Source organism: Citrus sinensis, chromosome 3 (assembly GCF_022201045.2).
Source record: "Citrus sinensis cultivar Valencia sweet orange chromosome 3, DVS_A1.0, whole genome shotgun sequence".
NCBI classification, from domain to species: domain Eukaryota; kingdom Viridiplantae; phylum Streptophyta; class Magnoliopsida; order Sapindales; family Rutaceae; genus Citrus; species Citrus sinensis.
In genome coordinates, this window is record NC_068558.1 from 43366239 (window position 1) to 43388931 (window position 22693).

General features: G+C 32.7%; 2 protein-coding genes across 2 annotated transcripts; both read right to left on the reverse strand.

Annotated features, from left to right (window-relative positions):
• Positions 1–1486: 1486 nt before the first annotated feature.
• LOC102611578 (protein ELC-like) lies at positions 1487–2845 on the reverse strand. Its single transcript, XM_006479552.4, has one exon. It carries the CDS (start codon positions 2642–2644, stop codon positions 1634–1636), a length of 1011 nt encoding a protein of 336 aa, XP_006479615.1. The 5' UTR covers positions 2645–2845; the 3' UTR covers positions 1487–1633.
• A 4502-nt stretch (positions 2846–7347) lies between these two features.
• On the reverse strand, positions 7348–9600 carry LOC102611881 (uncharacterized). The gene is made up of 3 exons (XM_006479553.4): positions 8492–9600; positions 8201–8393; positions 7348–8108 (listed from the first exon to the last, which is right to left on the reverse strand). Exons 1-3 carry the CDS (start codon positions 8906–8908, stop codon positions 7540–7542), a joined length of 1179 nt encoding a protein of 392 aa, XP_006479616.2. The 5' UTR covers positions 8909–9600; the 3' UTR covers positions 7348–7539.
• Positions 9601–22693: the final 13093 nt, after the last annotated feature.

The window sequence follows — 22693 nt, forward strand, 5'->3', positions numbered from 1 at the left end:
AATATAAATCATGAATTGTTTTAGAATTTTTTAAAATTAAAAAAATTTGGTATTAATATTAAATTCTATTTTATTACTAATATAGGTAATTTAGTATTTAAGGCAAAGGATAAATTTATCCAAAGAAAAAAATTACAATTCCTTTCTCTATCAAATTTTATGTCAAACCAAACAATGAAATTTAATTTCATTATTCTCTTCCACTCCTCTCTTCTCCTTTCCCCTCCATTCCACTCTTTTCCTTTCCTCCCATTTCTTAAAACCAAACACCACCTTAATGCATGAATAACATGTGTAGGTCAAATAAATATAACCATCAATTAAATAATATTTTTTTAAAACAAATATGCACATGACATATATGCATTAATTGGATAAAATACCGCTGATGTACTATAGCATCTCTCCTATAGGGTAAGGTTTGTTAAAGCATGGTTGTTTGATGAATATGATGATCCACGCAAATGTTGTTGATGCTAAAAACATGTTATGATCTTTAGCAATTCTTGTCAGTGATATAGACTGAAAATTTTATCCATAGGCGTCACATATTCTTATTCTATAATGCGGTATTTTCTTTAAAATTTTACATAGAATAGAGCAGAATAGATCCCGCTTGAATAGTTTCATCTAGAATACTAATCATGAAAAGTCAAGTTCAAATTTCCAACCAAATTTGTTCAACCCAAGCTTTACGGTGTTGATACTCCACTGTAGTACGTTAGTGGTTATATTAGTTGATATAAGTGTCTTAGGACTTTATTGGATAGGAGTAAATGAAATATGAAAACAAAATTTGACAGAATGAATAAGATGGTTGTGTTTACATAAAGACAAAATTAATTATCTCAAATACGATTCTAGTCTTGTAGTGTTTTTGTGGTCATGTATCATTTTACTCTCTAGTCCAGACTACTACATACAAATTCATCCAGGGCTAAACTACCTGCATACACCCATCCAATTTTCAAGCTACACTGTTACACACTATCTTGTTCATTAGGCCCAAATAAGTTCTTTTCATTTTGGGTCTCATTTCGATCAAGGACAAATCTTTTGCCCAGAAATATTTTTGGTTTCCCTAAGTTGGGAAATGGCAGGAAAAAGAGCCAAATAGGTTACTTTTGTATGTGAGAGATGAAAGTTTGGTGGTTCAAAAATGATTCTGTTAAAATCCCATTAACACCCTTCTAAGTTCTGACCTCTAGTTTACTCTCACATAGTCTCATTTTGAGTTTTACTCCTTTTCTTAGTATATACTATATCCTATGCGTTCGCTTTTTGTCCCAAAAAAAAAAAAAAAGGAAGAAGAAATGACTTTTCGTTGCATCGGTCATTTGCATCTATCATTTGTGTCTATTCTTGCACTAGTTTTACTTTCTACAATAATTTGTTAATGCGAAATCTATCATTTACATGTTCTCATTTCTAGCGCTATATATATATATCCAATTGGCATGGTATACATAGTGTGAGTCCTTAATCATGAAATTTGAAGAAATTAATCAATAAAAGAATTTAAAATAAAGATTAATTACATGGGTATTAAAACTCAACTAATCTCAAACAAGGGAAACTATAACATTATAATCTGAGTGGACGGTGAAAGAAATATTTCTATTCACAAATAGGCTTAATGAGTAAATCCTCTCTTGACCTCAAGTTTCACTAGCAAATCTCTGTGAAAGAACTGTTCCCTGGCCAAGATTCGCACCTGCCTAATATAACTGTCAAAACTCACAACTCCTCGCTCAAGTGCCTTGTCCAATGCATATATCACATCCTCTATAGCCTCATCAGCAGCCGAGCCCTCAAGCTCAGCTTTTGACTCCGCGTCTATGGCTTCAAATGCATCCTCCACTCGATCTCCTAATATAACCCCAATTGCTTTTGGATCACCATTGACTTTCAACCAATTCGTTAGCACATCAGCTTTACCCGCCAACTCCACAACTGTCTCTTTCAACTTCTTTCTTTCATCATCTAGCCCAGAAACTATGTTTCTGATCACTCTTGCTCGATTTTTCAATTCAACTTGGATTGTCAATAACGCCTCCGTTTCTTCCTCTGTCCTGGCCTGCAAAGCGCCCATGTCGTAATGAAGCATGCCTGAAAAGCGGTCTAGAGCCTCCCTTTTTGATACGAGTGAAGTGCGAGTGAAGCTAGACTCAGTTGAGTAATAGATCAAAGGATGATCATGGGAAAATATTTGAACTAGATTGTGCACAAGATCATTTAAATTGTATCCAGGATATGACCAAGTTTGTAAATAAGGTGTGGTGATCGTGCCACACGGGGAAACAAAAGGGTGATTTTGACGAATTGGGTACATAGAATTTGATGATACAATGAAAGCCATGGGGGCCATTGAGGGGTAATTTTCATGGAGCCAAAGGGTGAAGTGAATGGGAGGCGTGGATTGGGAGACATGGAAGCATCCGCTTACTTTAAAAAGGTTCACAGCGGTGCCATCATTGTGAGTGAATGTGTCATTCGAAAGGTTGAAGCTAGGATAATTTTGAAGAAGTGAAAGCAGTTGTTTTCGGATGAGCCATTTTTGGTTAGGATCTGCGTAGGATAGTCTAAAAGGAGTTGTGCACCAAAGCGCTGTGTCAATGAATTGGATTGAAGATGATGGTGCCATTGGTACTGCAGTTTGGGGATGCTTGAACTTGTATTAATTGATACAAAATTGGCATGATTTGGTAATCTTGTTGATATTAAATCGAATACAAAAGGACTTTTATTGGGTTAAGTCAATCTTGGAAAAGTTCATAATTGAGTTTCAGTTGCTTGGATGTTTTCATTTGGCCTTGGGTAGTTTCCTAGCTCCGGCGGCTCCCATTTTCATATACCGGTCAATATCTTATCACAGTACGCAAAGAAAATTGTTCACCAAGTCATAATCATATTGACTGGTATATTTAAAAGTAGCAGTGGGAACTAGGATACTACCCGTGGACAAATTTGATACGCCAGCCACTCATGCTCTGACATTTGGCACAGCGATGGAATCTACCACAGGGTCATTGAATTTTTAAACATTAAATTGAATGGGTCTCACAATATTAAATGTAATTAATTCCACTAATAAAATTGATGACTATATGCATTTCTTATGCAAGTTTTTCTAATTAGTAATGATATATAAACAAAAATTTTGAGAAAAACACTGAAGATGAAAGTATTTTCATCACTAGACAAATTGATTGTACCAACTAATTTTATCATCTTATTTATTTTGTCAAAATTATTGTTCATATATCATTTTCACTAATTAATAGTTGCTCATAAATGAATTGTACTGAGAATGGCCCCAGAAGACTACTACTACACACAAATTTATCAAAAAAATTAAAATGCGCCCCGTCTAACCACACGCCACAAAAGACAGCACGTTACGAGAAAGAGGGGTGAAATCAGCATGTGAGTTGGTGCTTCCAGTAACAATGTTTTCGATTTTGTGATTATTGTCCATGGACTTGGAAACATCTCCGAGGCCTCAGCCGCTTTAGGCCCAAACGGGTTCTTTTCATTTTGGGTCTCAACATATTAGATTATCATGGACATCACCATCAAATTTGTCCCTCTTAAACAAAAAAATAAAATAAAATATTGATTTTATTTTATTTTTTTTTCGAAAAAGAAAGAGGTGAGAGATCAGAGATGGTAGGAAAGTAGCCAACAAGTAGGTTACTTGTAGGTGAGGGATGAAAGTTTGGTGCTTCAGAATGATTCAGACCGACTTTTGCCTAACAAAGCAATTAACCTACTTCTTCTTCTTCTTCATTGTTATGATTGCTCCTCCTTTTGTTGAGGCATCTCTTTTGGACTTTGCCTTCTTCTATGGGTTTCATTGTGCCTTTTCCAAGCATATGCCTTGTTGCTAGGGACCAACAATGAATGGATTTAGGCGAAACCCTTTTTTCCTTTTTTTTATTTTTTTATTTCACAATCAATTAATGAGGAAAATAAAATTCTAAAAAAAGATAGTAAGTGGGCGTATTGTACATATGGTTTGCGGAGCCGAATTATTCTTAATCTCAATTAATGCTGATTTCATTTTTCATATGATCTCTCTCCACACACACACACACACTCACGTATAAAAATAATAAACAGAAAGAGAATAAAGAGGGTTTCATTTTCAACATCAATTATCGCCTTAAATTATCTAAAAAAGTTAAGGCGAAGTGGTCCAAAATTTTGGACAGGAGAAATGGCATTCAAGGCACTGGGAGTGATATTTTTGGATCATCAGACAAGCAGTGAAATTCCCGTGTCCCCAGCACCGACACCAAATGCACAATAAAATACGCCTGTTTTAAACAGTAATTGCTTCGATACTCACAATTCACGAGGGACGAATCCTCTTTCTCGTCTTCAATTCTTCACACTTTTCCTTTAGTGGTATAGCATTCAATAAACTTTTGTTTTGTGTGGCAAAAAGCAAGGCCTGAATCTGGTCCTGCTGCCACAACAGCGTGATCAGCTTCCTGTTCCCATTTGAATATTTGACAATTCATGCTTGAAAAATAGAAATAATGTTAAATACATCTACTTGAATTTCTAAATCAACATTGCTTTTGACAGCGCAATTCGAATATTTTACGTTAAAAGTGTAGAAATAAGAGTGATTTACCGTCACGCGATTGGTAGTTTATAGATGTTACTCGTGTTTTAAACTAACCAAACTTGGAATTGAAAGTGTCTTTGGAAAAATGGGCAAAAGTTGAAATTGGGAGCCCAATGAGGCTCTGCTTTAACCATGGTAATTCAAAAGTAAAGAAGCATCACATTAACATAATGACTTTGCAATTTGCGATTTAGCTTTTCCTTTATAAATTCATATCGAGCTACCCACTAAAGGTAAACGCACTAAAGCTGACAACTTTAGAAATTCTCCATTTTACCACATGTTCAATTACGAGTTCTCGCATCATGATAAGGTTCCTGAATCCTTTTTTTTTGTGGGTTTATTTTTTCCCCTCGCTCCCAGTACATGGAACACATAATTAAACATAGAAATAAGCTTATTATATATAAATTATGCTAACAAGATGGTAGGCTCACACTTTTGAGGATTTTGAACAGAGTAAACAGATTCCATTTGTCTGTAAGAGAATCGCGACATGAATAAGTATACAACAATATCAACATGTTCTCTGTGTTGTATATATAAGTTAGCATTATTAACCAAGGGATCGTCGCAGTTGTTTACTTACCCACATTCATATTTCTAATTTCGGTATTTGCAATTCAAAATGGAGACTATGTATAGTGCAAGTGCGTAACCACTAGCCATCCATTAGTGGGTTGGTAAGTTTACTTCCTTCCCACACGTGGGCAGTTGTTCAAACCTCCACATGCATTGCAAGTTAAAATTTGCTTATATTATTTGAAAGCACATTCAACACGACCTAAATGTGTTACGAGGATTCATTTCATCGACATAATCTTGAGATTTGGTTTAATGAGAAAAAGATAACACCTGGTTTGTGATTTTGTCAACGTCGTCTAACCTCTATCGGATATTGTAGAAAGGAAAAAAACTCATAACGTAAAGAAATGTATCCAAAACGCAATGACAGTAAACTAAGAAGTCATGTAAACAAGTTGCATCACATTGGTTTGTTTATCGAATATATAATTCACAAGCAACCAACTATTCCGCGGACAAGCCAACGAATTCAAGAAACAAAGAAAGGTTAAATAAAGTGGGTGGTGAGTTGCTTTCACATGGTAAAACATTAATGTCAAGCTTTTGGACAGATTTGATCATATCCCCTTTTTCTTTTTTTACTTAGTTTGATCATAATCTATTTCTTAGTATTTAATGAGAAAGAAGAAGACCCCTCCAGAAACCCTTATTTTATATGGAATGGGTCATGGACCCTACACAAAACCTTATTTCTCATATTGTGCATTCAGAGAAATGGGTAGCAGGAGTTTCAGGCCTATTAAATAAGTTAAGAGTACGGTTTAAAAAGAATAAATAACTGAAACTACAAACCGCAATCATTGTTCTGTTCTCTTTGATAGATTATGCAAAAATAATAAATAAAAAAAATAGCCAAGAGGCAGAACTCAGCTGCTTCCTTAATACAATTTCCAAGATACCAACCAGCTTACCAAGTGGACCCGGTCAGTACGAGGCACAAAACGACAAACATTATGCACGTCAGCAAAAAGCTGTACGATTAAAGGAAGATCGCGGGCAGGAGGTGTGCAGGATGAGATAAAAATTGTCAAGGGTAAGTGAACCAACGGCAGTTTTTTTTTTTTTTTTTCATGTCAACAATTTGAAGTTTTAATTTAAGTTAAAAGAGTCCGGAAACTGAGAAGATGCCATCATTGTTTCGGTGGAAACAAGAAGTTCCACTTTCGGTGAGGAGCAGACTAGAGGATATAAAGATAGATTAAAAATGTATATAAAGATATTCAAAGAATAATAAGGGCGTATGGTGAATTTAATGTTAAGCGATGCTTGCGTTTATGCCGCTTAAAATTGAAGTGCCTCAAAAGACTTTTTGCCAGGGAGAGACGCTTTCGAGTCGCTGCATTTCTGCAGTTGGCAGTTAAACGTACACTTTGCCGATGTTGCAAGTAAAAGATCTCGCATATTGCCCTTTTATCAACGTTGCCAAATTTCCACCAGAAGAATTTTCTAGAGCACGCTCAAGCCTAAAGAGTTGTCGTTTATATTTGGCTTCACCTGGTGACATTATTTGCTTCGGGACCAGAATTAAAGAATTAGACACATAAATTATTTGATCTAGTAGTACTATTTCTCTTTTACACATCTGTGATCTGTCATGTCCTCTATTATAATCGGTCATAGGCCGTTCTTGGTTGACTGATTCCGCTGTCCTGTTTGTAAACCGATGACGATGAGGAATCATTTAGTTGAAAGGAGAAATTAATCAGAAACCATCCACGGCACATGATAAAGGTTAAAAGAACATGAGGGGAGCAGCTCCGACATTAAAAATTGATTTCTCCTTAATACCCACCTCACGGTGCTCGAGATCGCACGAGTCCGTTCTATCTTCATCATCAAATTCAGCTCATAGTGAAGTCTAAGAAATGAATAAAAAAATATGATACTTGAGAATATTTATCTTTATAAAAACAAATACAGAGACAGATGAGAAAATGAAGAATGGAGAATTTACCTTTTCTGGGTTACTTTCTTCGATTCCACTCTTGACTTGAAGTATCTCACACAGCAGAGCAGAATATCAGTTTGAAAAAGAAATTTCTAGCCGAATTATCACAAATTAGTACATAATTATTGTTATTCTTTCGCATAAGGATGATTGGATGAAGAAATAAGGGAAAGCAAAGTTTGTAAAACTTGTAATTTTTTTTTATGAGAATTTTATTTGACGACACTAGTAAAATCAGACCACCCTTACATAAAAACCAGAAGGGGATTTATGGGTTACGGTTTATACAATACTACCGTATTTGATCCTCCAAAAGTGAGAAAAAGGAGGGGGAGAAGAGACCCAAAAAAAAAAAACAAAAAACAAAATTTCACGGTTGATGCTCTTCAATGACCGAAGCCAAACCAGTTACAATCCTAGCTCCAATCTGTAAACTCTTGGGCTTGATTTCAGGCGGCTTCCAATCTTTGACCACCTTCACTTTCTTCTCTTCTTCAGAACTCTCCGACAGAACAAACACCGACTCGCCCTCTCCCAATTCAGTATCATCCTCCGAGTTCTTCTCCCCGCGACTCATCAGCTCAAACTCGCTGTCGGATCGGTCCAAAGAACGACTCTTCTCAGTCTTGGAATTGGACTCGTCACATGCGGTGGTAGCAGCTCGTGCGTGAGGAGAGAGCCACTTGGCCTTGATGTACTCTGCTTTTCTCCACGGAGGAACGTGCATGCCTTTCTTCTTAAGGCTCTGTTTGGCCGCCTCTGATGCTATGGCAATTATCTTCTGGAGACGATCAGCTTTTCCTACGAATAGGTAAGGCAGTATTTGGAGGATCGACTTGTAAGTCTTGGTTGATCGAGCAATTTCAAATTCTGACCTAAAATCGATGTCGACTATCAATCTCTCGCCTTGAATTACCACGTCAATGTATTCATACTCGCCTGTTAATTAAAAAATAATAATTTATAAATTTACAAAAACAGAGATGGCTTTTCCTTTGAAAGAAATCTTTAAATTAAAAGAGAGAGATTACCGGTGGGATAAGAGGGGGTTTTGTCCCAGCGGGATTTGCAGATAGAGGCATCGTATCCGAGAGCCAATAATCCATCAGTCACAATCTTCCTGCAAACATCGTCCTTACGTTTACAGATCTTATTCTTCTCTACAATCTTCGCCGTGTCCGCTAGTAAATTCCTCTCGCTAACACTCGCGCAAGGCACCAAACTCTGTTTCCACAAAACAGCAAATAAATTTATTTATTTTATCTTTTTCTCTGAAACACCCAAACAAAGACAAAAAGGAATGAAATTATTGTTATTCGGACCTTAAGAATTTCACAGGCTTCGGCAGAGGAAGCGAGGTTAGAATCACCGTAGTAAGAGTCCAATTCATCTTCAGAGCTCTCGTTACAGGTTCCATTAAAGCAGTTGCAGCGGTTGCGGCCACATTTGATTGCACCACCGGATTGCTTCTCGTTGTTCTCCTCGATGAAGTTCTGAACCATCTTTGCTAAGCAGACCGAGCTAGGCTCGAACTCAGCCGCAGCCGAACCGCCGTTGGAGACCTCTTTGTTGACATGCACCGGCTCCTCGACCTTCTCCGCTGGGGAAGAGTTTCTCAAGAATTGGCGCTCGAAGAGCCGCTTGAGTCGCGACTTCGCTACTGGCTTTGCCGGCTCGAACCGAGTCGGTTCTTCCAGCGAATGAGAATCAATTGGCTGGATCTTCATCGGAAAAGGCATAATTAATGCTCACCGTTGATCAGAACAACTATCACCAAAAACCGAACTCACGAGATTATCGAATCATCTCCTCCATTTCACTCCAGCTTCTAAACAATTGCAGCCAATCTCTAGACTACTCTTCTCAAAATGTGATTACGCTTAAAAGACAAAATTTTATAAACCGAAAAAAGTGAGGCTCCTACTACTCTACCAAGTCATCGACAGTATCAACCTCTCTTTCTTCTAGCGAGATCAGCGAACCGAATCGACACAGAAATTCAGGAGTACTTCAAAATTACAAAAGCGTTTACCAAAATTCCATAGTTATATAATCTAGAGCAAGTACCTTTTATCTGCGATTATTATAAACTATTTTGCCTTTGATTTGCGAGACAAAACATGGAATAACTTCGAAACTGTGCTAAGTAAAGTCGCTTTTGCTTAGGGTTTCCAACCTCGGTTAAAGTTACCAAAACACGCGACGACAAGAGAACGTGACGTTTTCGCTTTGACAATCCAAACAACGATCGGTCGCTGAAACCTCCATTTATCCAGGGAAGAGCTTTAATTTTTCCGGCGATTGTTCGCCGGAGGAACGGAGAAATGAACGAGACTTTGGACAGAGAAATAGAAACTAGAAAGTGAAAATGAAATGAGAGCTTCGGTTGTGTGTGGTTTTGGCTTTTGTGAATGGACGATAGGAGGGCAGACCAGATGATGTGGCCTTTATATGGAGAAGGTGAGGGGTGCTGAGTGCTGACTAGGACTCGTTTGCCATGTAGCCTTCCAACGTGGCAGGGCATATAATCCGTTGCGTTGGGGTACGTGTCGAGATGTCGATCCAGTGCCAGTCATGGTAATTTGTCACACGATGACACGTTATGGAGTGGTGACGATGAGGGCCAAATTTGAGTTCCCGTAAATGCCCTTAACTTTGTCATGAAGTACGTGATAGTAACTCAACCTGTCCCTCGTGATACGGGGGCTTTTAAAACTGCTTCACAGTCGTGGATGGGCAGATTCGAGAAACCATAATTTATGCTTAAATTTAGCGTGTCAGGTCTGTTTGACGAAAGTACCCCCATCAGGAAAGAAGATAAGGGCCCAATGGAGTCAATATATTGACTAGGGGACTAAAGGATAGAAGGTCAGTACAGTCATTTGAGAAATGTTCAAACTTCAAACTTCCGAGTTAAATGCTCTTTGTCAGAGGGATTGTGAATAAAAAATTAATTAAGAACTTATATTTTTTAAAGGGCGATTGCCACTTTTTTCCGAATAGTAATCAACGTAGATCATTTTCTCCTCTTTTATTTTTATAATGACAAAAAAAATTTTTAATAGTATAAGTTTATAATATTATCTTTATTTTTAATTATTCTTTTATTTATATTTATTATAAATTAAATAAATCACATGAATAGAAACTAAATAAAAAATTAAGTATTAAAAATAAAAAATATATGTTTTGATATGAACAAAAAAATTAATAATAATTTTTTTTATACTTATTTATTTTATGAAATTTTTCTTATTATAAATATATAAGAAAAATATTAGTAAAATGATAAAAAAATTATTATAAGATAAATAATAAAATATTTTGCCTATACTTTTTACATTGAATTTTAAAATATTACAAAATATTTATTATAAGAAAATATTCACAAAATAAATAATTACAAGAAAAAATTTTATTATTAATTTTTTTGCTCATATCAAAACATATATTTCTTGTTTTTAATATTTAATTTTTTTATTTAGTTTCTATTCATGTAATTTATTTAATTTATAATAAATGTAAATAAAAGAGTAGTTAAAAATAAGGGTAATATTATAAACTTATACTGTCATGGAATTTTTTGGCCATTATAAAAATAAAAAGGGGGTAAATGGTATATGTTAATTACTGTAGGGAGAAAAGTGGCAATCCCCATTTTTAAAAAATTTTCTCGTAAAAAGAATATTTTACATTCTTATGTTAAACTATAAAATAAAAAATATTTATGTACCCTTTTTTTTAATTTTTTGTGTCTAAAGATTTTTGTATATTATGAAAATTGCATGATATAATTGGTATATATTGATTCCAATGGTTATAAATTGACAATCTCCTCTCTTTTTATTAGTTTGATTTGGTTTGATGAAAATACGGACTTTCAAAGTAAGTAGTCAACAAGAGTTAACATGGCGCCTATGAAGCCAATGGACTTTTAGGCAAGATGGTCATTCTAGCCTCTACATATAAAATTTGAAGTAAAACGAAAGTTACCATTATAACATAAGGTAGAGTTTGTTTTTTATTTAAAAATTTTCTAAATATGAATGATTATATTTTGATATTTGAAAATTATCAAATTTACTATAATACTTTCAAATATATCAGTCGTCCACCCTAAATTGATAAAACGTATATGCCGTTCACAAAATCGTTAGTTGCTGTTTAAATATAATGACGACAGAGGAATAATCTGGTCTTTTCATATGATACAAGTGATAATTTAAAGGTATATAAGTGATAATAAGAGATTTTAAGAGTAAACAAGTGATAATTTTTAAAGATAAAATAATTAATTTGTTATAATTTCGTTAACTTTCAAACGACAACTAATAATTTAGTGATTGGTAGATAACTTTTGTCAATTTAAGATGAATAATTAATATATTCTTAAAGTGTTGTAATATTTTTAATAAAAATATACGTCAATGATAATTTTTATAAATAATTTTAAAAAAAATAAGTCAATTAAATTTCAGCCTTTAATAACCAAGTCTTACCTGTTTACGGGGTAAATCAATGAATATAGTTGTGGTCACCAGACTTCGAGCAAAGCAGGTGGTGGATGGGATCCACAAGGACCACAACGACTGTCTTGAGTGACATGCTGGGTTGAGGTAACCGATAACTATAATGGGGGTCTATTTGGGAAAACAAATGGACATTTTGATCTTGATCCACTGGCCTAGATCATGATTTACTAAACCGTTTAACGTTTAACGAACGTCGTTCGGTAAAGCAAGGCACGCTGCAGTATTTCGACAGAGACGTTATACATTGTTTGGGGTTAACGGCGATGAGATCGTGGCACGTGTTCTGACATATGGATACGGAGTTCGCAGCCGTGGGGTCACTCGAGTGAAACACCAGAGGACGAATCATCCTTCAATACAAAATTTTGAAAATCCTTACTAGTGAACTTTGTTTTGTTGCCCCAGTCCGTTCTTTTTTACCCTTTTATCTTTGCTAATTTTACACTGTTACCTTTTTGGGTAAAGTATAGCGTACTCTTCAAGATAAGAATTACGCAGGGGAAGGGCATTGAAGTAAAGTCCAGGGACTTCAAATGGCAAGGGGAGAAAAGTGATTCCCTGAATTTAAGTAAAAATATTTATAGTAATTTTATTGGCACAGAAAATTATATATAAAATTATACATAATCACTAAAAATAACAAATATTTTATTAAAAAGTAAAGAAAAATTACCATTTAACTTTTTTTTTAAAAGGACTTTAAGTTTACCTTATTATAAAAAATTACAAAAAAAATTGAATTTGTTTAATTTTTAGCTTTAAATTTATAATTTATATAAATTGTTCACAAAATATTAACTCCCGTTTATAATTTATAATGTCACAAGGATGATTCAGACATTAAATATCTCAAATATTGAAAAATTATCAGTCATTCATCTTAAGTTTACCCTATAAGCAAATACAACAAAGTTTTGAATTTGTTCAATTATTCACTGTAAATTTTGTAACTTGTATCAACCATCTACCAAAATATTAATTATCATTTATAATTGATGACGTTACAAAGATAATTAAAACATTTAACATGCTTGATAAAATAATAAAATAATAAAATAATACTTTAGAATATGAAAACATTCAATTAAATACACTTAACAGTGTAATTTCTTTCCTAATTTTTAAAAATGCTTTCTAAATCACAAATTTACATAATCAAACACCATGCACAAATTATCATAAACTCTTATTTATAAACACTCAATCAATCTAATTCTTAAATTCGATTTTATAAATACTCAATCAAACCTATTTTACAGTGTTATAACCACCATTGTCTTTGATCGTCGCTGCCGCTATCGTTTCTACTAGCATTATAGACTGCTACAACCATGATAAGACTCCTCAGTGGCCGGTCTTTGTAGCCCAATGCATGTTTTTATCAAGTAACACAAAAATGTTAGAGGATTTAGTGATAAATGATCTAATACAAAATTTGTGTTGTCTTTGCGAACCTAAAAATTTATATAGAGACAATATAAGGAAGAAGACAGTGAGATGTATTTTATATTGTTTTTGGTTTTGTGTGGCTGAGGAAGGATTTGATACAAATTGTGTATACGGCTCAAAATTGTTGGTGGATTTTGATTTGAAACAAAGAGTTTACTAGGTTGTTGGGTTTTGATATTTTATTTTTTAAAATATTGTTTTATTATTCACGGTGCAAATAAAAAAATAAAAGCCCTTGAATTTAAGGGTAAAAATGATTATTTTACTTACATTTTGTTAAATATTCTAACAATGTTAATATTTTGGTGACGGTTAATATAAATTCTAAATTTAGGATAGAAAATTCAATAAAATTCAAAATTTTATAGCATTTTTTTTTTGTATAAAAGAATAAATTTAAAGTGAATGATAGACCGTTACCTAAATTGAAAGATACTTTTAAATATTCTTATCGTGTAAATCTTTTAGTTGACAATTGACACAAATTACAAATTTAAAGTTCAACAATGTCAAGTGCAATGGACTCTGGCTTGTTCTTAACTTCTTACAATCATACAAGACCCAACGTTAACGTCAATCAAATGCAATTTCAAAATCCATTATTATCACACATATAAATCTGTCCATCTACAAAACACGAAATACGAATTGCACATTTTTGGTTCTTAAAACAATTTCTTACTCCTTTGAATTGTAATTTACATGACGCCAAACAGTAGTTGAATGGAAGCATTGTGAATATTGAATAATAGCATTTTATTTGATTTGATGTGTGTGAAATTTAGGAGGACCACATAAACTTTAGTCCACAATGCTTCGGGACCAGGGTGTTCCCCCGCCGCGAATATTCACGTATAAATACTTCTATGAATAAACGATTTGTTGTTATATTTTAGTCATGCACGGGCCTTCTTGCGGCTTTAGGACATGGGCATCTCAAATCCCAATTGCGAACGCTTTGAATTCGTCATGATTTCCTTTTCCTGAGAAAGAAAAAGTTAACAAACCTGGAGGTTGCCTCAGGGATACTCTTACCATATAATTTGAAATTTTGATGGCATTTTCCCCTGAAGGGATAATTCTTGGCTCTGTGCTTTTTACCTGCTTCAAGTTGGAAAGCTCCCCCTTAGATGGTCCATCCAATTGCTTGAGATCATAAATTATTTCACATGATCTTTCTTTGTCCACTACTTCATTTTGCAACTAGCTGCCGACGATTTGCGATAGACCCCAATTTAACCGAAATTACACAAGTGAGAAATCACTTTTGTCTTGGGATAATAGGCTTGTATGAGCGGGATTCATTATCTGTGTACAGTGATGCCTTAATTGTCATTATCCCTTTTTTATCCAAAAAAGAAAAATCATTATTTGGAATATTTTATACGTGTTGATTGCTGGCTGACTCTGCTGTGCCCAATTAATGTGTATAATAACTATACAAGTGTGGAATCATTAGGCCACTACAGGGTGATAGATGATCTGACGAGCACTTGTCTAATATACGAGAGTACTTGGACACGCGGTGTATTTTTGTTTAAAATTTTAAGCTTTAGATTAATTGGATAATGCCACGTAGTACTGTCATTTATCATCAGATAAACACCGTCGCCTATTAAATCATTATATAATAAGAAAAAAACATATTTATGAATAATAATAAAAAGAGTAAATTCAGATATATAAAATTTCTCACACATGGACATTCATCTATTTTATATGTAAATTTAGCAACATGTATTTTAAATAATTTAATATTACGAAGTTAAGGTCTAATTCTAATAGTAAAGAGTAGTCTTACTAGATTTCAGGTCCTAGATTTGAGTTTTAATTGGTTTTTTTTTTTTTTGGTGTGTGTATACATAGACACATATATGTATATAATATTATGAACTTATTATAATTATTCCTTGAAAGTTAGGGGATTTATAAAATTTATGGGTGGAAATATCATCACCCATTATAACATAGGCAAAATTTGAAATTTGAATCACTCTCTTATGAAAATGATAATTTTCAGAATACCTGCCAAACTATTTTAAACCTCAACTTATACCCCATTTTTGTTAAGAAGTAAAAAAAAAAAATTATCAACTTGGCCCCATTTTTTATATTATCTTTCTAACAAAAATGAGGGTAGATTGAAGTTTACAATAATTTGTATTTTAAAGATTATTATTTTATAAGGGGGTGATTTAAATTTCAAAATTTGTCCATACTATAATGGGTGGTGATGCTTCCGCCCACAAATTTTTTAAATCCCCCAACTTCCAAGAAATAATTATAATTATTTCATAATATTTATAAAAATATGTAAATAAAGAAGAAGTTTGGAAACTTAATCAAATAAAATTTAATAACAAACTATTAGATAGAAGAGCTCATGTTTCTTGGGTAATTTAATCATTTTATATCATTAGGGTAAAATAGCCAAACCAAACTTATCCTAGAATAGCATTAATAGCCAAACATATATATATATATATATATATATATATATACACACACACGCACACTTCGAATTCCCACAGACACAATTAAAGATGTAGATCACGGAGTGAAAAATTGCTCACAAAAGAAGTATGATAAATATGTTGCAATTCTCAATAAATTGGCAACATTAAATTGAAGGCGACAAAATAATATTATGAAAAGAAAGGAAGTCTATAGTAATTTTACAATAAAAAATTACTTACTTTAGTTAAAAAATACTTTATTTTAGTTAAAAAATATATATTCTAATTAGTATATTTTATCTAATACAATATCAAAATATATATATTTTTTACTAAAAAATATATTTTGATACAATATATTAGAGCTGGCAAAATTTGACACGATCCGATTACCCGACACGAACACGACATAAATAAATGGGTATGGGTCGTCAAATTTAACACGATTATTAAATGGGTAGGGTCCGGGTCAACACGATTTTTTTCCGTGTCGGGTTAGGGTTAAAATTCTTGACCCATTTACCCGATCAATGACCCAATTATATTTTCTATTTAAAAATAATTTACATATTCTTATAATTACAACTCAAATATTAGAGATGATTTTCTTTTTTTTTATTCTTTAAAAGGGTGAATATAAACACAGTGTTTTATTTATAAAATTTTACATACATTTAGAGTTTCAATAGTGTAAATGTGTAAAAATTGATAGACATGTATATTTTATAATATAATATATAATATTATATATATATATAATTAAAACCTCAATATTGTAAATGTGTAATATATTGGTAGATATGTATATTTTATAATATCGATAAATTATGTATGTATGTATGTATGATAGTGTGTAAATATTTGATGTAACTTTTGTTCAATATATAGATATTAAACGGGTTATTGGGTAACCCAATTATTTTCCGTGTCGGGTTTGGGTCTCAATATTTTGACACGATTATTAAATGGGTCGGGTTTGGGTCGACCTAAATTTAACACGACACGAAACTGACACGACACGAACACGACCCGATGACCCATTTTGCCAGCTCTACAATATATTTTATCATTGAAATCTTTACATTTTTATCTTTCAAGATATTAGGGGATTAAAAATACTCTATATATATATATATATATGTTCAGCCCAAGTTTTTCCAGTCAATGCTGCATTGCTGTTGTTTGTACACACACCAAGGCTGCATTTGGCTGGGGGGAGTTGAGGCCGTACAAATAACGCGACACATATAATAACATTTCTTTTCGGGGGCATTTTTTTAATCTCCATTTTCAATCTTTTTATTTGTTGAAAAAGAAAACCAAATGAAAGATCGCAAAGCAAACACGGCCTAAGATGCTGCGTACATGCGGACACGAAACTAACTGATATTGGTACAGACATGGGCTTGATATTGTTTGTGGGCTCCAACCACAACCAGTATAAGTACTGGGCACCGTGTCTCCAATGGTGGGCCTCCTAGAATAATTCTGTCTGCCATGAAATTACAAATTTGGCCTTTCATTTTTTTCTTTTTCCTTTCAAGGAGACAAACCTTTCGTTCTTAGAAGCTAACGAAGCTCGTCAACTTTGAGGCCCCCGCAGACCAATATCCCTCGTAGATGTCTCCCAATAATTTATAGGAGTCGTTTTTTTAACTTATGTCTCCACAGATATTTAGGATGCATTTCATATGAGCGTATCTAAACACACTGATATTAATTCATAATGTATATATTTATTATATAACAATTAGAGGAAGAGAAAAATAATAATAATAACTGAGGTTATTTCATGTATCCATCCATCCATCCCTTGATACCATATTACCATCCATCAGATAATCGGATAACATTAAAAAATCTTTTGATGAACTTTTGTAAAAGATTTATGATATTATTTAAATATAAAGAAGCTTTTGATAAAGGGATGAGATTATTTGAATTAATAAAAATATTCTTTAAGCCCCATCTTTTAATGAAAATTTTGTTATAAAAATAGCCTTAACAAATCATCAAGAAGGATAAAAAAGTTTATTTAACTAAATTATTGCAACCACCAAAAACCCTTTTTGCGCCCACTATAAACCCTAATCCTCCCCTAAACATTAAGTTTAGCTCTCTTTCTTTTTATGAGTGTTTGTTTCACCGTAATAGACTATGGGTTGCGATAAATGCAGAAGCAATATTTTGTGAGTGTCAAACTTCTATAGAAATAAAATGCTTATTAAAAAGATGAATGAACATCTACTTGGGTAGCGAAATTAAATAAAATTCTCAACAAAAAAAAATTAAGCTACGGGTTTTCAAAATACTAGATTTGCAACATGAATATGAAGAAATTAAGAAAGGCACAACGAAAGAATAAGAAAAAAGGGTATAAAAATGAAATGGGATTTATGTGGCTTTGAAGCGTAAAATTATATAAGATAGTGAAAATACAATTAGCGTTAAATTTAAGATTTTTACAGTAAGTTTATTAAGTAAATGAATGTAAAGACGAGTTTAATGAGTTCAAATACTACTACCCATTAATAAATTTAATACGCATAAACTCTATTACCATTTAGTCCAACTAAAGAGGAAAAAATAAAGAATTTTTTTCTTATTATTCATTTTTGGTAGATGAGGTGTCAAATCTGCATGGGCCCAAAAGAATTTTCACCATATTTCTGTGCCAATAATTATTATGATTGCCTCCACAGCCTTTGGTTGTACAACGTTCGACATAGGAGCATCAGGGCCTAGTGAAGGACAATTTAATCTGAAAATCAGACCAATTTTAAACGAATTCTATTTTATTATACTTATTTAATATACGTATGATGTGTGTATATTAGTTTTAAAAAATTATCATACTATATATATATATATATATAAAGTGGGTGTAATGCAGCCAAAATATCCTAAAATATCTCCTAAAATTGGGCAATGAGCAAAATTATGGTTTGAAAATTAGGACCACTACCCACACCTCTTATTCGATGGCCAATAAGCCACCCACTACTCTTTTGCTAAGCAAAAGAGTGGTAATGATGATATCTTTACTTTAGACTTTTTCCTTGTTAATAAATTCAACCGAGTAATGGAACATGAGTATAGATTTCGGTGGCGTTTGTTTTTTTATTTGAAATCTGAATAGATTTAAATTAGTCTGAATTCTGAATAGATTTGAATGTCTGAATCTGAATAATATATTTATTTTTTTGTCTGAATCTCCAAAAATAAGTATTAAGTTGTTTGTTTTTTTTAACTGAAAAAACTGAAAATATGTACTTTTACATTTATATCCTTATTAAATTTGAATGTCAAATAAATAATATATTAAATACCACAATATTTTAACATTTATAAGTAAAACTATATTCAAGTGAATATATAATTATTTTAGAATTTTAATACATAAAATACCATAAATTTCAAATTTTGTCGTATATAATATAAGAAAGAAAAAATAATGATATTTTTATGTGGGGTAAATGTCTATGGATGAGTTTTGGGATAGACATGAAAAATAAATTATAAAACATTGATATTTTTGACATTAGTAAGTAATTGACTTAATTCAAATTTCTCTATTAAGTAAAAAGTCAAAAAAATTGACTTATTTTATTAAGTCAAAATTATCTAAAAAGTCTCATTAAATTATAAAAATAAACACCTCTAATTAACTTAATTAATTAAGTTAAGTCACTTTAAATTATTAAATTAAAAAATAAACTGACACCTTCGTCTTTGGGATGAAAAATTAACGTGCAATGGACTCATTTTATGCAATTTTTTTATGCGAGGGGTATAATTTCTATTTGTCTTTTCTATAGCCTTGTCACCCCCACTCTCTTTTTAACTCAGAATTTATTGGTGTTTTAAATATCCTTATCCTTGTCCAGCAGCAGTATACTACCGTATTAAGTCGCTATGTCTTTGTGTTACTCTTAGGAGTGTCAATTTCAAGCCCCTGGTTTTCTTTTTCTGTTGGCTAAAATTATAGAGCTTACATACATTTCAGTTCGAGAAAAATATAAAAATCTATTGGGTACTCGAAATAGAAATAGTGGTTATGAAAATTGAATTATTAACATCACACGCACCACCATTTCAGACGCAAACTTAAAAGCTGACACTCGACGACAACCCACTCAATAACTCACCAACCATACAAAAAAAGCAACATAATTTTTTCCTATCTTTTTGACAGTGAACAAAGTTAATTATGTTTCCCATAGCTTGTCTAGATTAGGGGATTAAGATTTTCTCCTGATCTGATTATATCTTAAATAAATAAATAACTCAATTATTGATTAGTTATTAATAAATAAAAAAATTAAATGTTATCCATATACTATTATTAAAAGACACATAATAAAAAATTTTAAAAAAATCAATAGAAATCATATCAGGAAAAAATTCTATTCCTAGACCTAGACCCACCAATTTCCTTATATTTCTACCCACTTTTTAAAGCTGCTTCTTCTTTTTATTTTTTTGAAAGTTAAATCTACTTCTTCGTCTTCTTCTTTCTTTTTTTTTTCCTCTGTAAACCACCAATTAAATTTAAGTGGGTGGTGATAAATTATTTTCCTTCCTATGCCTGTAGGACACGTACAAAAGAAGATCACTTCTTTTTCTACATTTATAGGTAGAATTTAAAGTTCCATGTGTATATTGTAAAAGAAGATTCTTTTTTTTTTTCAATTATTCGTAGGTAAATATGGCAATTATAATTTTGGCATCCTAGCGGTTATGTAAACAGCTTGACCAAAAATTTTAATGGATATGGATTCAACAATAATATTTAAAACAAATCTCAACTCATGTTGCACGGTAAGATAATTATTTTATATACTAATAAATCTGTGATTGTAAATGCCATTAATTTATAATATAATATTGTAACAAAATGATATCATATCTTCCCCCTTAATTAATGCACGATAAAAGCAACGAATGTTACATTACTAAAAGTTTACAAATACATTACTAACCTTAGTGCGTGATCCGCATGAATTTAAAAAAAAAAAAAAGAAGAAAAAAAACCTCTTTGCTCTCACTTTCACCATTGCTTTGCCTCAGTCGTTGTCAACTTTTACTAGTATTACTAACTTTTACTTTTTATTTATTTTCTTCTCCTCTCTCGTGTACCGACCTTGATAGACAGTGGCAGAAACCAGAATTCTCGACGCGTTTGTATGCTTTGATAGCAACAAAGTGAGGAAAATAGGAGCCCTGCGAGCCACCTTTTCCAGAATGTAGACATGGGGGGTCATCCATAGATTAATTACCTCTTTCTTTCTTTCTTTCTTTACACGTCTAGATTTTATTCCTTACTCGAGAATCAGTAATGATACTTGACTTCGGAGTAGTACTTACATTGTCTTACTAGTACCCACTATTTTGCAATTTATCTTTATTAAAAATATATTTTTTTATTTTTATTTTTATTTTTTTCCCGGTCTCAGTTCTCCTCCGTGACTATCACCCATCCGTCCTCACCACTTCATTAACAAGAAGTTCTTCGCCGCTATCCCATCACTACTTACCTTCTTTACCATCAACATACGATGCGTTTCAATGTTAAGTTTTGTTAAATTTTATGAATAAGTGCTGCATTTTTTTGTGATTAATAATATTAATTTTTATCTGCTGTGATAATTTAATATTTTATTTAATGTCAATTTGAGATTTAATTAAAGTTGATATTTGATTCAAACTTTGAATCTATTAAAACTAAATTGTCAATTTGTGAAATATGAAGGATAAAAAATTAATTTACTGTGAGCTTAAAAAGATTATTTTTTAATTAATAGAGACGATATTAAAATAAATAATATTTAATTAAAAAAAGGAATGTTGTGATAAATTAAAAAAAAAATCAAATATTAGCATTTTTTTTTTTTGGGTTGAAAAGCACTCTTCGAGTTAAATCAGTAGATGTTACATAAGATTGGCAAAAATAGTCATTGGTTGGTCCCATCGCATCGTAGCTTAGGCAAAGTCAGGACTCGGGGCCCATGTCTTTTGAATTTTTGGTTATGGGATTCTTTGGTTCATAACTTTTGTCCCAACAGAATGAATCAAAGTACTTTTTATCAATCGTTACAGTGAATTTTACTCTGGATGGCTCAATTTCTAGTGCCTTCGAGGATTGTACTTTTTTTTTTCCATCTGGTATTTGTCTCTTTGATTGTTCGTATCGATTTTTCACGAGACGGTGGTTTCAGTAAAGTAGGATTCACGCTTCAGTATCTGGTAATTTTAGCGACCCACCCACCAAACGCCAAACATAAAAAGTTTTGAAAGGACAGCTTCCTATTCCATCAATTAAATTTGATTATGCAGGATAGTGCGCAGATAATCCGATCCGATTGGATGCCGATTGATTGAGGTTAAAATTTGATGCATCGTATTCCGATCCGACAATCTAATAAGGTTGAAATAATAATAATAATAATAATAATAATAATAATAATTTTGCTATTGCTACACGCCTACACCTACACACGCCACTGTGCAAACTCTAAAAGACCAAAACTCCAAATCGGCAAGGCATTGCCATCCCCGCTCACCGGCAACAGTCACTGCCACTAAGCCGCCACTGTCCACTGCAAAGCCCAAACCAGCAGACCGCACCACCACCACCACCAAGCACAACAGATCCATGGTTCTGCCAAGTTACCAAGTCAGCAGCCTCGCCAACATTTGCTTTGATTGCGCCTCGCCACCATAACGACCTCGCCTTGCCGTCATTTCATGGTATGTGAAGGGATTTTTTTTTAAAAAATTTCATTTTATATTTGTTTGTTGCTAAGCTAAGGAGGACAAATGAAAAATCCATTATGATATCTATTATTATGTGAAGGAGGTGATTCGAAATTCTTGAAGCCTTGAAGGATTGCTAAATGAAGTACTCTCGTAATGTTATTTCCGCTGATTGTTGTTTGTTTAACATTAGTTTTTTTTTTTTTTTTTTTAAAAAAAAAGGTAAACTCAATTGATCACATTCCTTATAAAAGTATAAAAATCTTAATTTATCCAATTTTCGTTTAGAAGATGATGATTAATGGGGGCCTCAACAGCAAATGATAGAAAA

Excerpts from the sequence above, each read along its gene's own strand:
- LOC102611578 (XM_006479552.4), bottom strand. The coding sequence starts at position 2,644 with ATGGCACCATCATCTTCAATCCAATTCATTGACACAGCGCTTTGGTGC.
- LOC102611881 (XM_006479553.4), bottom strand. The coding sequence starts at position 8,908 with ATGCCTTTTCCGATGAAGATCCAGCCAATTGATTCTCATTCGCTGGAA. Across the intron at positions 8,394-8,491 it reads AAGCCTGTGAAATTCTTAAG|AGTTTGGTGCCTTGCGCGAG; the intron begins GTCCGAATAACA and ends TTGTGGAAACAG. Across the intron at positions 8,109-8,200 it reads AACCCCCTCTTATCCCACCG|GCGAGTATGAATACATTGAC; the intron begins GTAATCTCTCTC and ends TTTAATTAACAG.